The sequence below is a fragment of the Falco punctatus genome (assembly GCF_963210335.1).
Source record: "Falco punctatus genome assembly, chromosome: 4".
Taxonomy (NCBI): domain Eukaryota; kingdom Metazoa; phylum Chordata; class Aves; order Falconiformes; family Falconidae; genus Falco; species Falco punctatus.
Window position 1 is genome coordinate 4,569,494 of NC_137583.1, and position 17,555 is coordinate 4,587,048.

Consider the following 17,555-nt stretch of genomic DNA (forward strand, 5'->3'; position numbering starts at 1 on the left):
ATTGTTGAAACTAAACTAAATTCTTACCAGCATCATAGCTCTTTTTCTGATGCTACAAACAGTAGGAAAAGCAGAAGTTTTCTGCTCCTATTAAATAATGATGCATTCAGCCAAGTGTACTGACTTTTATGATCCTAAATGATACCTCCCAAAAGTAAGCATAATAATTAAGGAATATTAATCCAAGCAATAGGTGGTTTGGTCTTCAACGTAATCTTTAAACATACTGTTGGACACTTAAATGGACTCAGATAAAATGTTCTTTTGCAAAATTTATTAGATTACCTCAAAAAAAAAAAAAAAAAAGAAGAAAAACCCCCAAAACTGAACAGATTTACTTCACATCCCTGTGCAGCCTTGCTCAGCCTAGTTAAATCCCAATGGAACACTTCAACAGGACAAGTGCTGGGACTTCTTCCATTACACTTCTACTCCTAATCTGGAGGCAGAATTGCTAAGAACTGATACCTTTATTTTTTTCTACATTCTGATTTTTATAAATACCCCTAGCACTAGCTTTCGGGGGGGGGTGGGGGGGGTGGGGAGGGGCGGGAAGGGAAAAAAGGCAAGCAAAAGTTGTTGGCAATCAGTGTTTAATCTTCCTATTCAGGTAATATGTAGATTTTATTTTACACTTTAAAAAAATAAGCTACTGAATGTATTATCCAGAGAGCTCCCTTTAAATTACTCAGTTTGGCTTCTAACATTCAATTGTGTTGCAAGTAAAACCTGTGCACGTCAGACAATTGGAATTTCAACATATATTTTATCTCTTACTAGTAAATCTCTTACCTTCAGAATCCAAAGCCTGAATTTTTAGCTCCAGTGGTGAATCTTCAAGATAGAGTTCTCTTGTTGTGGACACAATTTGGATATCATGAATTATATCAACTATAGCATCACAACGAAGCACTTGACCAGTCACTTGAAGAGACATCAGAAAGACCACATGAAACCAGCAACACTGGACATGCTTATCAAGAACACCACCAAGACAAAATGCACCTCAAACGTAGCCAAAGGCACAAGACACTGAAGGAACTGAAACTGGGTCATGACCTTGACTAATAAACTCTTGGTCAAATGGTGATTGTGGCTAAGCAAGCAGGAAAAGCAGTTCCCTTGCCCACTGAACTTTAGAACAAATCTTTAAAAAACCTGTGATCTCCACCTACACTAATAATTACAGATGTTTTCTCTGAGTACAGAGTAAGAGTTTCTACAGTGCAACTGCCAAATGTGGTCCATGTCCTAGAGAACTTCATGACTTTTACCCACAGATGATAAACCCCTATATACTTCTTCATTTAGTGACTGTAAGACATTTAATTGGCCATCTGTTTTTGCCTATCTGCCATTATAAAAACTAACCTGGCACTCTGTATGACAGACACAAAGGCAATTTCCAGCTTTTAAAATGCAAATTCAGATGTTTTGCATTATATAAAAAGTAGGTACTGAAAATTATTTTCAGCCACTCCACCCACCTTTTTTTTCCTCAAGGAATTACCTGTTTTCCTATTAACATCATTAATACTTATTTGAGGTGTTTAGCAAACGGAACTTTGAAACCATATCCATGGAAAGTCTAAAATTACTATGCGTATGAGCAGAAATGTCTTATTTTGTGCACTTATAAATCTCTCCTTTGTTTCTGAAGGATGCCAGGATCCCCATAAACAAGTAGTGGTATGCTTACAAAAATTAAAACTTACTTATATCTTCAGCAAAGATGATACTTGTCAGACGTGTGGGCTGTGAGGACTGTGCCTGGACAACAGCCTTCTGTGAACACTGGCGCTCATCCTGATCTGCCAGCTCTATGCTTGCAACCTCTGGCCTGGTGGAGGACCTACAATATTATTTGGTTGTGTTAGCAGGATTTAAGTTACTGCTAGAAAGGAATCAAAGGTCTGGTTTAAAAGCTACAAACATAATTCACATGAGACAGGCTACACTGTCAGGATTGCAACAGCTCCTTCAGGACTTCAGCAAAAGCAAGCGAGGGCTGAAGGAGGGGGAAAGCACAGCCAGAAGCCCACCAGAGCCCAGGCAGACAAACACAGCATTCTCTCTATTGTGGGATGCTCACCGTTGAATGCGATTCAGAGCTATACCCTGCTACTTAACGAAGTTACAAAGCCTCTGGCCCGAGTATTAGCTTAGAGGTGTGGACAAGCAAAAACACATACAGAATATTCAAGCAAAATGTAGAATAATTTTAACTGAAGGCCTGTTCACCACTTGCATTCTAAAAATGTTTGAATCAAAGCTCTAAAAAAAACGGATGTTCTCCCTGATGCCAACACATCACAGTTATGTATGTTTGCTATGGCAGAGACTCTGAACATCTAAGAAACAACATTTTTTAATCAAGAAATATGAATAAAAATAGTCAGTCTGTTTAGCTGAAGTACATACCACTGTAAACCATGCGAAGTTGTAAAATCACCTTTGTTGAAACATAAGCTTACATGGAATTCTGATCTAAAATTGATGCATCTGTTACTTCCTGCTCCGACTTCTACAGCTTTTCTAAAGACACGTGCTTCAGGAATGAGCTTGTGGGAAGCTCCTTCTCACCATGGATGTGCAGCCCGGTTCCTACTTCCTGTGTGCCAAAAGCGTCAAGATGAATGAGAGGTGGGATGGAAGTGTTTAAAAGTTATTCAAAAACATGCCTCTTGAAATTAGAGATGGTAGCAATGATGGTAGAGGTGGCGAGGCCTGCATGTAGACTGCTCAAAGCGATTGCAGTATTCAAGCAGGCCATACCTCTTGCACACAGTTAAAGAGCATCACCACTCTGGAGCTAGGATGAGCTGCTAACTAACCATTTTGGAGAACCGTTTGGGAGAACTGGGTCATAGCTTCTCCACAGAATTCCTTGCTCCTGCTACACCTTCAGGAGTTACTGCACAGTAAGCAGAAAGGCACCCTGCCTGGCCCCCAGCTCAGAGCCCAGCACCCTGCTTAAGCCTCTAATGAATTAAATGTCTGAAACAGCCATAGCTGTTTGTTCAGAAGTCCTGAGTCAGAGCTCTTTCACAAGGGTCCTTTGAAGGCTTAAAACAATGAAATAAAGCACTGATGACAACACTGTTCAGGAATTGCTTCTCCCAGATGATGACACCAGTTCTGATGAAAACATTGCATTATCCAGTAAATGCAATCTAAACCGGGCACTAGATCCCCACCTGGTAAAGATGGTGAAGCTGGATTGATTTAGACTTTTCTTCTGGAGGATGTTTGAAAATACCCACCTGTGATCTATAGGAAAAAATCTTTTAACTCAGCAACGAGCCAAAGGAGACTTTCATACGGCAGTATCATACATGCCCTTCTCCCCAGATACAAGTTTTACATACTTTTATTACTGATAGCACCAACCAATCCAAAACACTGAAAAACAAAATTTCTTGTTGTAGTGGGTTTGCATGGCAAGGTTTTGGGAGCAGGAAGGGCTACAGAGATGGCTTCTGTGAGAAGCTGCTAGAAGCTTCCCCCATATCTAACAAAGCTAAGGCCAGCTGGCTCCAAGATGGACCTGCCAATAGCCAAGGCCAAGCCAATCCGTGACAGTATCCCTCCGGGATAACATATTTAAAAAGAGGGGAAAAAAATCTGTCAACAATTGCAGCAGAAGAGAGGAGTGAAAGTATGTGAGAGCAACAACCCTGCAGACACCAAGGTCAGTGCAGAAGGAGGGAGAGAAGGTGCTCCAGGCACTGGAGCAGAGATTTCCCTGCAGCCTGTGGTGAAGCCCATGGTGAGGTAGGCTGTCCCCCTTGGCCCACAGAAGTCCATGGCAGAGCAGATATGCACCTGCAGCCCCAGGACCCCCCCATGCTGGAGCAGGAGGATGCCCAAAGGAGGCTGTGACCCATGGGAAGCCCATGTTGAAGCAGATTTGCTGGTAGGATGTATGGACCCATGGACAGAAGAGCCTACACTGAAACAGCTTTGCTGGTAGAACTTTTGACCCCGCGGGAAACCCACACTAGAACAGTCCGTTCCGGAGGGACTGCACCCCATGGAAGGGACCCACACTGGAGCAATATGTGAAGGACTGCAGCTCATGGGAAGGACTCGCATTGGAGAAGTTCATGGTGAATTGTCTCCTGTCAGATGGACACCACACCGGAGCGGGGGAAGAGTGTGAGGAGGTAGCGAAATCAGGAGTGAAAGTTGAGCCTGGGAGGGAGGGAGGGATGGCGGGAAGGTCTTTTTAAGTCTTGACTTTTAGTTGTCATTATCCTACTCTGATATAGAATGGTAATAAATTAAACTAATTTCCCTGAGTCAAGTCTGTTTTGCCCATGATGGTAATTGCTGAGTGATCTCCCTGTCCTTATCTTGACCTCCAAGCTTTTCATCATATTTTCTCTCCCAACTCATGAGGGAGGGGAGTGATAGAGTGGCTTTGTGGGTACCTGCCACCCAGCCAGTCAAACCACACTTGTTAACTAAATCGTACCCATTTAAAAAAAATAACACATCACAGTAAGTTCAATTATCTTAGAGTTAAGAGTTGCAGTCCAGGTGAACATGGACCAATCCAGTTGTAGTCCCAGGAATAAAATTGCAAGTTGTGTTTTCAACCTTAAGCAGTGAAAAGCACAATTCTGAAGACAAAACCCAGTTGCACAAGACACCAAGATCCCTTTGGTTCGAAGCAGTCAGTAAGACAGCAAACTGCATTTCTTACAGAAACCTCACATCAAACAAAACCACATGTGTTAGCTCTCTAGTTCCCCTACGTATGGGTCTGGATTTTATCACACTACACTGTCCAAATAATGAGGCCCCAAAAGCTTGCAGTCCAAGGGCACAACACTCGTCAGAACACTTTTAATTGTGTGTGGTAACAGCTGCGTAGAGGTTCATTGGGCACTACTATGCAGTATGGTATTTTTGTCTTGGGAGAAATTAATTAAAGAATTTTTAATTCATAATATTGGTGTGCTCCCAACAGTATTTTGCCTACACAAAGACTAGTTTCAGAGGATTTTGAAACAAGACTATCAACTGCTAACTCCGCAGTTTCAAAGTATTTTATCTGCTCAAGGGAAAAAACAACCCATGGCAGCACACAATAGACAATTTAAACATCAATTAGAAGCTTAAGCCCAAAAATTGTTCATTATATTCTAGATACGTAAGCTAAGTACACAAATACAAGGATTTTTTTTAATACTAGGGTTTACAGTGTTTCTAAAAAAATTTCTTTTCTATATTAGTAGTACATTTAACTTCCCCATATAGAGAGATTAATTTAAGAGCAAACAATTCATTATTTTCCTGTTACTCTGTACTTAGGCAACCATGAAAGTTATCCAACATTCTGCAAGTTTCTTTAAACGATGTTAGTATTCACAACCAGTAAGGCTTTTTCTGTACTTGGCTGGTAGGCATTTTAAGCTAACTATGTGGATCCAACATAATATGCATGGTGGCTTTTTTTAAATAAGCATTATACGTATGGAAGTGACTTTTAATTTTATTATTTAGTTCTTTACATTGCTTAATATTCTCTGCCATTCGAATGTTATATATTAATTTGCATTCTTATAGTCTGAATTTAATTATGTTTACAACACAACAGGGGTTTCACAGTGTTTTGTATTTGTTCTTTTAATATACGGCTATGTATTGCAATACATAACCACTACAGTTTGTACTAATAGCAGTGTTGTTAAACTCAACCTAATTACAGGATATTTTTCAGGATAGAAAAAGGAAAGCACAAAGATAAACTGAAGTTTGCATTGAATTTTAGCTGTAAACTTACATACACTCCACAATTACAAAGGAACTTTTAAGCTTTTATGGCTGAATGCCAGTGAACTCTTAGCTGTCACTGGAGTAGGGAACCTGAGATTTGATACTATTTGGCCTCTAATGGTAGTTTAAAATACAATACAGATTATCAACTGAATTTCTTACTTTTTTTTTTTTCTAAAAAAACATTTTTAGTTTTATTACCAAAAGGATGTCTGCTATTTTAGGCAGTTACCTGAACTGGGCAGGTAAAGTAGGGCCTTTCAGAGGCTTGGTTTACTATTGATTTATATTAATAAACAATCTGTATGACTACTGTTTTTTACACAACATATGAAATATTTGTACCCCCTCAATATCATCCAGCGGTATCAAAAGCACTTTCTATTTACAGCTAACTCCTATTCAGAGTCAAGTACAGAAAGGATAAGGCATTAATCAAACAGGCTGTATAGCAATTATAGTGGCAGTACTCTGCTGTAACACACACAGGGATCACTATTGTGTTCTAGATGAACAAGAAAAAGAAAATTTTGCTTTAAATGGCATCAAAGACTGCAAATTATATCATCTTCCAATTACAGCAGATCTTCAGCAGCACGTCAGCATGCAATAGTGAGAGTTAGTCTTGTCAGAGATCAAAATTAGATCCTGAGAAGCAAGCAATGGAAAGCATTTCTGGCACTAGCCCTTGATCGCGTACCAGGGTCTAGAAGAAAAAGCAAGGCGGGGAGCAAGCACTAGAAAGAAGAGCGAGATGAGGGGGAAAAAAGCAAATAAATGCCCCAATAATTATTTTCCTCAGAATAAAATCCTACTTACTGAGGAATTAACGACACTTGCAATAAAGACCACCAGTCTTCTTTCCAATTTCCATTTTGTCTGTTTTCACACACACACACAGAACCATGTGCCGATATTGTACCTACAGATCTACACAAACCTATGCCTGCACTTTTTTAATTGACTGTTCTTTAATATCACATGTGAATACTTGAATACTTCCATTATGCTTAAATCAGCTGGTTAAAACATTACTCTTTCCCTCGCTCAGCAATATTCTGTTGATTCTTATTGCTTCAGCGTTTTATATTGTTTTGTCATCTCTTCAGACGTGGAGATGCACCACAACTGCCAGTTGATCTAATCTTTTAGAATTTGTATCAGGCATGTAGCCAGAGGGAAACGGGATAGTGAGGTTTTTAAAGAGTTTGGCAAGATTGGATTGACCAATACATTAGACACCTCACTTCTAGTCACTCTTGGGACTAAGGCTGTTGACATACAAAAATGAAGAGTCTCAAGAGCCAGAACAGCATCCAGGCAACTGTAGTTGTATGATAAAAAATAGGTTCCCAGAGAACCAAGGATATGGGAACTGATCCCATTCTGAAGAAAACACAGAGGGAGCCTGGCAAAGTTTCCTCAACTCTTAAGGATTTTCAACAACACAGTGGCAGATTATCTCTCTATTGTTCACTCAATCCTCTCCTAGGATGTTTCTTATTGTACTGGGAAAACAGAAAGCAGCAAAAAAATCCTCCATCCAGTCCTGCTTCAGAAGCAAATAGAAACATCACACACAGAGTGAAGGATAAGGCTTGCACTCATGGGTTTTTATAATGGTGACCAGCCGGCATGCCCATTAACTTGAAAGGAAGCAGAGTTAAGCCAGTGATGATTGTTCTCAAAATCCAACCCAGATGCCCAAATTGTAATGTGGATATTTTGTCAAATCAACTGGTAGACAAAAAGATTTTATTCTAAGTGCTTATTTTTGCACCTTTTCTAGCTGCATGAAGGAAAATGGCGTGCCACACTAGTGACAGTCATCTTCCAACTAAGACAATGCAATAAAGGTTTATCCACACAAGTTGTCTGAAATTAGCTTAGCCTTACTGCAAGTTAGAAAACTAAAATATTGCAGATCACTTCCAAAATACAATGTCACATATTGCACTATTTCAAATTACCCATTGTAAACCTTCTCACACGTAGACACCCTTAAAGCTTCCATTACTATGGTGAGACACACACCCAAACCCAGCAAAAGTCTTAAAACATTTAATGGGTGTTGAGCAATTAAAGCTGCCCCAGAAGTAACAACAGCCCCTACTCCTTCTATCTTCCTTCCCAGGCAGGTTATGCTCAGATTCAAAAAACATTTTTTCAGCAGTAAACCTGCACTACAGGCTGACACATTGGGTAAGAGAAAAAACATGATTTCTTCTGCCTCTTCAACTCTGGCAGAACATCTGTGCTGCAGACCCATGCTACCTACTCTGGTTTTGAGCCAACATGTAACACTGGCCTGACCCACAGCAACACAGTCCATTTCACTTTACCAGCAAGGATATCTCAACCCAATTCTAAGCTCATTTGGCTATCTACAAGAGCTTGAAGCCAAGCTGGAAAAGCACACACTGCAGTGCAGCTTGCCTACCTGCCAGTCAGCAGCGTAGACACCTCCCAGAGAGAGGGAGAACATTTTGTTGCCTGCTGTAATGGCATTAAGAAGTAGGAAATGCAGCATAAGTGAGAGCTAAAGAAGGGGTAAGACTAGCAGGAGATAACAATCATTATTTAAGATGTCATTTTGTAATATGGAAATTGTCAGTATCTCACACAAAATACTTTTCCGTGAAAGTCAAAGACAGGGTTTTTTTAGACCCATAGCAAAACATCATCCACAACAACTAAACCCCTGGATTATCCGTTGAGACTGTCAGTCTTGTAGCAAAGTAACAGACCTTGATCAGCAACACTCTTATTCAATACACATTTTTAAAACACATAAACCACCACATACATCCCCTGGAGTGATAAGATCAATTTACAACCCAGTATTAGAAACATGACAAGATAAGGAGCTAGAAAATGAGCTCTACCTGCTAACTACTGCAACAGCAGCGCTGTATGTAGGCTTTGGGTTCTCTGGAAGCACCTGTGCATGGCACAGCTCAAACACTACTCAGCTGCTGGATCTCTCACTCCAGCTCCCTGGCACCTGCTAATCTCCCAAGGGCACTTAGCTTCATGTGACCTCTGTGAGGGCTTCAGTAGCACACAAATGCTGTTATTTAAGGTGGCAATAAAGTCTCATTTGTTGTATTTGCAGCAAACAACATTATACAGGGCCATTATCACCGCTGAATAGTTTCCTATAACCTTGCCATAGCAAAACTTCTGACTTCAATGGTAAATGGTTCAAATTCAATCAGTTGCATTTCTCAAAGTTAACTCCTGAAGCTGAAACTTTCTACCAGTTCTCACCATGTATCTCAATTCTAAAAGATATGAAATGATATCACAGACATGTAAGCATATTTATCGAGGACAGATAATTTCTGCCATAAATACCCTATGCCATGCTGCGTACCTTGGGGAAAATGTTGGGGGCTTTTGTGTGTTTCCCTCCCAAAATGTTATTTTGGTAAGGCTGATTTCAAGGAGGCAATTCTGCTCCTAAATGCTTTCATTCTTCTAGGTGTCATTTCTGGATTAATGTAATTGCAAGATAAATACAGATGTAATTTAAATGCTAAAAATATCTGCTCAGACTGTGTTTTATCCCTAAAGATAGTACCACGTACAGTATTTACAGATGGGAACACCGTATGCTTTGAAAAAAAAGCTTTTACCAAAAAATAATTTTAACATAAAGGCAACCCAAACTCCAGACGGCACAAGCATCTTGAAAATCTGAAAATAATTTAAAGCTATGTGTGTAACTTTATCATTGCTCTCAATCTGCTCTGGTGATGATAAAACTTGACCTTTTCCCTCGGAATCACTGGAATTCTCAGACACTACTACAACCACTTTGAAAATATCCTGCTTTCAGAGGTAAACTTGAAGCCCCAAAGGGAAACTGGAAAGAAATAAGGTCACAACATGTCATAGACTCATTTTTCATGAAATTGGACACTCAGGTTATGAATTCTGAAAGTTTGAGATGACTAATGCAGTCCTTCAAATACTCAAAGGATGTCTTTTGAAGACAGATGCTGCTTTTAAGACAAGAACAGCATTTATATGCTACCCCTAACCTTGCAATCTCCCATATTACATAACCTCAGTCCCCTTCTCAACACAAAGGGCCTGAAACTTGTAATTTCCATTCCAAATCCTTGCTTTTGTGCATGCAAATCCACGGTCATTTTACAAATCCTGGGTAAGGCACAGCCACTACTTCTTAAGTCGTTACATTTAGCACTTCACTTTAACCGTTTCCCACCAGTAATAGCTATTACTGACAGCTCTAGCAGGAAAGTACAGGAAACTTGTCAGCAAGTAGCAGTGGAGTTGCCTGCCCCTCCAAAATACCCTTCTTTCTAATCCTCTGCAGTTCAAGGCCTGCGAGGTCAAGGATGTAGAGGATAAGACTGCTGCAGATGCAATCTAGCAAACATGCTCTGAGCACCAGGAGCATTACTGCTCCTGCTAAGTCACACACACAGAGCTACTGCTTCCTCCTGACGGTTTTGTAAGCACACGTTGAGCTTTACCACCCACATCCTGCCAGTCCCTGCAAAGCAGAAGTGAATAAATACACATTTACAACCCCAGTACAGAAAATGATGACACACTCTGTATTAAGCCGGCATAGTTTCCTTAATTCTCAACCAAAACTAATCTCTGAAGAGCAGACAGAGAGAGTGGATGGAAAAGCATGTTAGAGTCTTTCTGCATTAGGGATACAACCTGTTGCTGGCAACATAACACGCTCTGCAGTGGCTACAAATCACCCTCATTAGAGGTAGGTATGTAGACCAAATCTGGTACTCCCTAGAGGACAATCTCATATCTTTACATCTGTAGATTTCAGTGAGATTTGCAAAGGTCTACATATTTCTGACAGCTGGATAGCACCCCAGCATCACCAAGTAGCTGGAAATTAGGAAAGACAGTCTACACCTCCCAGATTTTGCTAGTGCTTTGATGAGTTTGGGTTTTAAGTTCATATGATGTACTTTACCACATAAACCAAATCCTTTTAAAGATTCCGTTGTCTTTAAAGATTACTGAGGAAAAAGAAAAAAACATACTTGTGAGATTTTCACTAAAACGGTCCATATAAAAATTAAATTACAAGAGCACAAGCAGCTCATCTAGGAGCCTGTTTCTGTCAACTCTTGAAGAAACTGTTATTACTGCTTTTGTGTGTAATGTGCTCAAATGTGAAAACATGCTCAAACGTATAAATTCTCACAGATCAAAGGCTGGAACAAGCCCAGGGATGAGAAGTGTAGGACCAGCAGGTAAATAAACTGATACACTGTGAAACGACAGCCCTACAAGATGTATTCCAGTAACTGTCAGCCACAAAATAACAACTGAAAACTGCTATGCACATGCATCTGACACATAAAAGTATCATTCCACATATACCTTGACTGCCACTTTTTTTCAGGTGGGTATGTCCTGCTCATTACTGATCCAAATTACAATTCAGGTATGCCAAAGGAAGGACAAGGAGTCGGTAACGTTTAACATGACTGCGATGCAGCTGCTAAATCTGCACAGATCGTGCTATTTTGCCTTTACCTCCTGGTGCTCAACACAACCCAGACCTGCCTGCCATGAGCCCAACCCGCACACCTCCCCCTTGTGCAAGGCATGGCAGGACTCCCAGCCACAAGTCCCTTGGATGTATCCCATTCCCTCAGCACCAAGGCCTCCTAAAGAAAACTGGGAAAGCTTTGATCTTTTACAACTTGACTTCCTTGTCCCCAGGTGATGTTCTCAAGGTGTTGCCTATGCCTAAAGTAGCATCGAGAAGCTCTCAACATAGCAACGTACTATGACTCCTTTACATCCATACACTGAACTCAAAGCCATCAGACCTTTGTTACTGCCCACGGCAAAGGAAGGGGTATTTTTACACCAGCAGCATAAAGTATGAGCCCTGGGTGCTGTCCCCACACACGTGGGGCTGCAGGGCAAGCATGTGTGGGGTGGTGCTGTGGGTACACAGGCAGCAGAGAGAGCACATCGGGCGGTGTGTGGAGGCAGGGTGGGCATGGTTAAACCATGACAGTGGGGTACATGGAGAAGCAGGGTGGGCATGCATGGGGTATATGGGGTGGGTGCACGTGTGGTGTGAGGCACACGCAGGGGGCACCCAGCCATGGCTCGAAGCTCCCCCACAGCAGGGACCTTCCCCTCAGGGCCTCATCAGCCCCAGCCTCCACACTGCTCCCCTCTCCTGTGGGTTTAACTCCCACTGCAGAAGAAAAAACAAACAAACAAACAAAAAAAACCCCAAACCAAACCAAAAACAAACAGCGAAGGTTTGTAAAACCCAGCCTCTCCCCTCAGGGATTATCTCCATTTCTGCCCCCACACTGCTGGGCCACGCTAAAAACCGCCCGAAGCGAGGGGAAACGGTGAGGGGAGGCCTGGTGCTGCTGGCTCCCTCAGGGGAACGGCTCCAGGCGAGGAGCGCTCAGGCCCCACCGGGCCGCGTTTTCCCGCCGCAGGCTGAGGAAACACCGCAGGTGCATCCGGGCGGCGGCGACGGAGGGAAAGAAGCGGCGGACAAAGAGCAGCGGCACCTACACTCACCATCGGTAGCAACCCTCGCTGGCCTCTAGCGTGAAGTTGACGCGGGTGCCGCGGGTGAATGGGAGCAGCACCTTGGGGGTGTTGAGCTTGGAGGAGGCGGTGAGATGGAGGGAGAGGAGGAGAAAGAGAGGCAGCGCCTGAGGCGCGGGGGTAGCCATGCTCTGCCACGAGCCGCCGCCGGTGGGGGCGGGAAAGGACGATTGTGCGCCCCGGGCGGAGGGACGTCAGCCGCGGGGCAGGGCGCCCCGGGGGGCGGAGGGGGCGAGGGGAGGGGGCGGGCCTGCCCCGCCGCTGACGTCCCTCCGCCCGGGGCGCACAACCGTCCTTTCCCGCCGAACGGGGCAGGCCCGCCCCCTCCGCTCCCCGGGGCCGCGCCATCGCTGAGGTAATATGTAGCGGCGCCCGCTACGGGCGCTCCCCGCAGCGGTTGAGGCGAAGGGGACGTCCACCAAGTCAAACCACCGGAGATTTTAGCAGTTCTAAAAGGCTCCTATCGGGGCATATCATGTTGGAAACGGCTTGAAAAATGGGGCAGGGAGATGGGTTTTCTTCACGCGATGTGGCTGTCACCAGCTGAAGGGATAAACTTGAGGGTTTCGGCCTGGATGGTGCTTATCACCGACCAGAGCCTCCTCAACAGCTGGCCTCAAGTCATTTACAAGTGGAGCATGTGCTGTTTTCACCCCACTGGGGACGTGGGATGAACACTGTGGTGTATAAGGTCAGCTTCACCTTGCTCTGGACAGCACCTTCCAAAAGTCCTGCTGAAGGCTGAGTGAGGTAAGCTGTTGTTTTTGAAAAATATGATTTACAGATTAAAAAACAAAACAACCCTAACTGGATTAAATCCTAAATCCTATGGATTAGAAAACCCCTAAAAAAAAATCAAGGATATGGGTATTACATACTGTACTCTTTCAGCGTGCACATTATGGTAGGTAGAGTCATAGACTCATTTAGGTTGGAAAAAATCCTTAAGAACATTGAGTCCAGCCATTAACCCAGCACTGCCAAGGCCACCGCTAAATCATGTCCCTAAATGCCACATCTATGTGACTTTTAAGTACCCCCAGGTATGGTGACTTCATCATCTCCCTGGGCAGCCTGTTCCTGCTTGGCACCCCTGTCAGTGAAGAAATTTTTCCTAATACCCAGTCTAAACCTCCTCTGGTGCAACTTGAGGCCATTTCCACTTGTCCTGTTAACAGGGAGAAGAGACCCACCCCCACCTGCAGACAGCCCCCTGTCAGGCAGTTGCAGAGAGTGATCAGGTTCCCCTGCATTGAGTCTCCTTTTCTCCAGGCTGAACACCCCCAGTTCCCCCAGCCGCTTCTCAAAAGACTTGTGCTCCAGCCCCTTCCCCACCTCTGTTGCCCTTCTCTGCACACTCTCCAGCACCTCAATGTCCTTCTTGTAGTAAGGGGCCCAAAACCGAACACAAGATTCAAGGTGCAGCCTCACTAATGCCGGCCACAGAGGAACAATCACTTCCCTTGTCCTGCTGGCCACACTGTTTCTCATACAAGCCAGGATGCTGTTGGCCTCCTTGGCCACCTGGGTACGCTGCCAGCTCATATTCAGCTGGCTGTTGACCAAAACCCCAGGCACAGTGATGCTAACAGCTAAGCTAAGCAATTGTTCTTTTGTTATAAAAATACCAATTTTCTAAGTTAATTTTCAATTAAGAAGACTTATTTTCCTGTACTTTTTGTATCCTGGGGGAAAAAAATGGTCCGCAGACCAAAGTGCAGAAAAAAGTAAAGAAGCTGAGACAAGGAACTTGGTGTACATGAACGCTGCAAACCAGGTGAATACCACAAGCAGTCTTGGTCTGAGTTGCTTGGAGCTCCTCCAAGAAGTATAATAAGTAGCTAGATTTCGTCAGCCAGTCTAAGGCAAACTTGACCTTTTCCTGTGTATTGCTCAAAAGTGTGATGGAACAGCATGGGAAGTAGGGCAATGTAAGGAGGAGGAGGGAAGTTTTAACCATCACTGACAGATCTGTAATCATTTAAGTGTGTTCAGAGCCTGGAAAGGGATTCAGGAATCACAAGTCTCAATTTGATTTTTTTTTACCTTATATTTTGTAAACTTATTGCAAAATGTGTATTTTGCCTCCTGGTGGTGATTGGACTTTGTAGTGGATAACATTGTATTACTCAGTTCACTTTGTTACAGATTTTTTTGCTGGAGACTTAACTGAACTGGTGATTTATGTAGAGTCATGCTTACTCCTGTAGGATGGAATTTCTGTGTATTTAATAAATTGCTTTTTTAGAAACTTTGAACACACCTGAGAGTACTCTTGAAAGACCATTATTTTTGTAAGTCAAAAGTCAGCTGGTATTGCAATCTTAATTTGTCCTTGTCAGTATGCATTCATATGTGTCATTATCTCAGCATATCTTTAATGGTAGGATCTCTTCACCATTCATGGTGCATGGGAAGCGTGACGCTCCTGTATTAATCAAAGCTATTTAGTAGATGAAGTTATTGTATGGAGGGTCTCCCTGTCCTTACCTATGACAGAGGGATGGTATATATATGTAGAAAGAGAAGGGATTTTAAGAAGGGGACAATCATCTTGGAGTTAAGATAGTTAAATTCTGCCCAGGAAGATCAGAATCGGTCCAGGGACACCATCTGAGAGTTCTTATTTAGGCAGTGTAGAAGTTAACCAGTTCTTATCACTTCAAAGCAAGTAAACTTATACAGGGCTTTTTATTTACCTAGCCGTATTTTTTTTCCAGTATTTATTCAGCTAGTGTGTTATTTATCAGTACCTCAGCAAAGCCATTCCGTTTTCTATCCAGAGGACTGTGTGCTGCCGGACAGTTAACTTCTTACTGCAGCTTCTCCTTGTGTATTACTCATTTTCTGAATGAACATCTTGAAATTGTGTGGTCTGATTTAGAGAAGAGCTGAACTTTACAGTTGCAATTTAAGTCACTGGGAGCTGGGCCCAGAAAGATAAATGGTATCAAAAGCTCTGGCAAATAAAGCCACTACACCTTAAATTGCTGCTCAAAACAGTTATTATTCTCTACCCCTTCTGTCAATTAATCTCTAACCTTCCTTCATTGGCGTGTTATGAAGATAAGTTCTGTAAAGACTCAGATATTAGGGAGGGATGATGATAAAATAACCCATGAATAAATTTGTACAATCTGTTTACGGTTAGTATAATTACAACTGAATGGATAAGAAGTAGGTAGTGAGTATACCTGGCATCCTGTGCTGTGAATAAGGTGAGATGTCTGTATCCCACTACTTCCTAGCTTTTAAAAGCAGGTTTTGCAATCTCAGTATGTCTTCACTTTCTTTCATCTGCAGTGTATGGTGATGAGTATTCAGTGTGTTCCTGGAAAATTATTGTTGTTCTCAAATACTTGTTAGACTTGAGTGATTTTCATAAAGAACAGTGAAGTGCAGTTAGGAACATAAAGCTTACTGATGAAACGTGACAGTTAAGTACAACAATTAAATGACTGACATCTTTCAGAGCATACTCAAAAGCATACTAAGCAATCGTAAGAGTAGATTAAGGCAGGAGACACTGATGAGCAACTTTGCAGTTTCCATTACACAGTGAAATTATGAAGTGAATTTTCTCCTTAAACTGGAAGTCATGCATTGTAGCACTGTGTTAGCATTAGAGACTATTTTGCATAGAGAACAATTGGCTAGGAGGAAAACAGTGTAGCTGCATGCTCTGTGAGAAGTTATTAAAATCATGGGTTGACAATGTGGTTGCTGCAGTGCTCTACTTTCTTTTTCCATATGGCTGGGATGAGGCCAGTATGGAGTCAGCGTATCCTTTCTCACACTAAAACAGTGCAAAGAACATAAAAATAACGTCCAGTTGGTGGTGTAGTTAGCTGGCATGCTAGAGAATTGGAACTAGATAGACGTATTAGGTATATGAGATAACTTTACATACATATCAATGTACACCTGAGTAATTCTGATAAAGAACAACATGGAAATTTCTTAGTCACAAAGAATGCAATTATAGAATGATAGAGGGACTACTTTAGTGAGCCGCTTAATTTGAGAGGGATAAAGGCAAACAATAAATGGTTATTCTCCAAGCAGCTGAGCCATTTGTGGAAGAATTACATTTTAAAGAGATTTAAGAGGCAATCAAAATACACGCAGTAAATAACAAAACACCAGGTGCTGATAATGTTTCTACTGAAATACGGAAATAAAAGGGAGAGAATTACTGAAAGATTTTACAAACTCACTTGGTTCGCCTGAAGATCTGAAAACACTCCCAGGGAAGCAAGGAGACATATATTTGGATTAGATGTTTTAAATTAATTAATTTATGGTGGAAAGATAATTTTTAGAAAACTAGAAAAACCCTGTATCAGTATATCATGGAGTGATCTATTCACAGTGAAGTGATTTTAAATCTTTGTTCAAAAAAAGAAAGCATTTGAATGGCAGTACAAGGACTTGAGGAGCTCATCATGTTCAGGAAGGCTAAATCAACTTGGTATGAATACTAAGCATTTATCTAATATTAGGGTTATGCATACATGCTTTCCTGCATTGAAGCCTGAGTCTCTGACAAATTTTGAATGAAGCAAACCTCAGGTTCTAGAGTTCATTCAGGAAAAAAAAACCAGGCTGCTAAAAAACTACCTGGTCAAGGAAAATCTGACTTTATTTTCAGGCATTTCATATTTTAAAATGTCTGAATAATTTAAGATCTTTAGAAAGGCTCCTCTACCAAAAACAAAACCAAAAAACAACCCCCCCAAAAAAACCAAAAAAAACCCAACCAAAAAAAAAAAACCAACCATCCCACAAACCTCCCCCACCCCCAACCCCAACTGACTAATTGTGGCACAGAAGGTAAAATTGGGTCAAAATGATAAGGCAATGAGGTGTGGAAGATTATTTTAAAGTGTATTGGGTCCAGCTAATGCAAAACAATTCCACTCATAACCCTTGCGGGTATGTCTATACTCATGTGTTAACAGTATAGGGCTGGATGTGTAGTATCAGCAGCTAAATGTATTGCGTACAATTTAATTATAACTACAGTTTCATTAAACTGAAAGAATCAGGGCTCAAACAGTAGTACAATAAAAAATAAACTGCACTATCATGCTTATGAACCTCTCAAAATAGATTTGAAGCTAAAAAAAGATTTATAGGCTAGAAGATTTAAAGGCTAAAAAAGATTTAAAGGCTAA

General features: G+C 41.9%; 1 protein-coding gene across 1 annotated transcript in view; it reads right to left on the bottom strand.

Annotated features, from left to right (window-relative positions):
• The window catches only part of NUP210 (nucleoporin 210), a 69,394-nt gene extending 56,806 nt beyond the window's left edge, over positions 1-12,588 (bottom strand). Inside the window, exons 1-3 of the mRNA XM_080384676.1 lie at positions 12,349-12,588; positions 1,716-1,852; positions 793-924 (exon numbers count right to left, since the gene is read on the bottom strand). Coding sequence (XP_080240802.1) covers positions 793-924; positions 1,716-1,852; positions 12,349-12,506 — 427 coding nt within the window. The 5' untranslated portion in view covers positions 12,507-12,588. The remainder of the gene's footprint in view (positions 1-792; positions 925-1,715; positions 1,853-12,348) is intronic.
• Between the last annotated feature and the right edge of the window lie 4,967 nt (positions 12,589-17,555).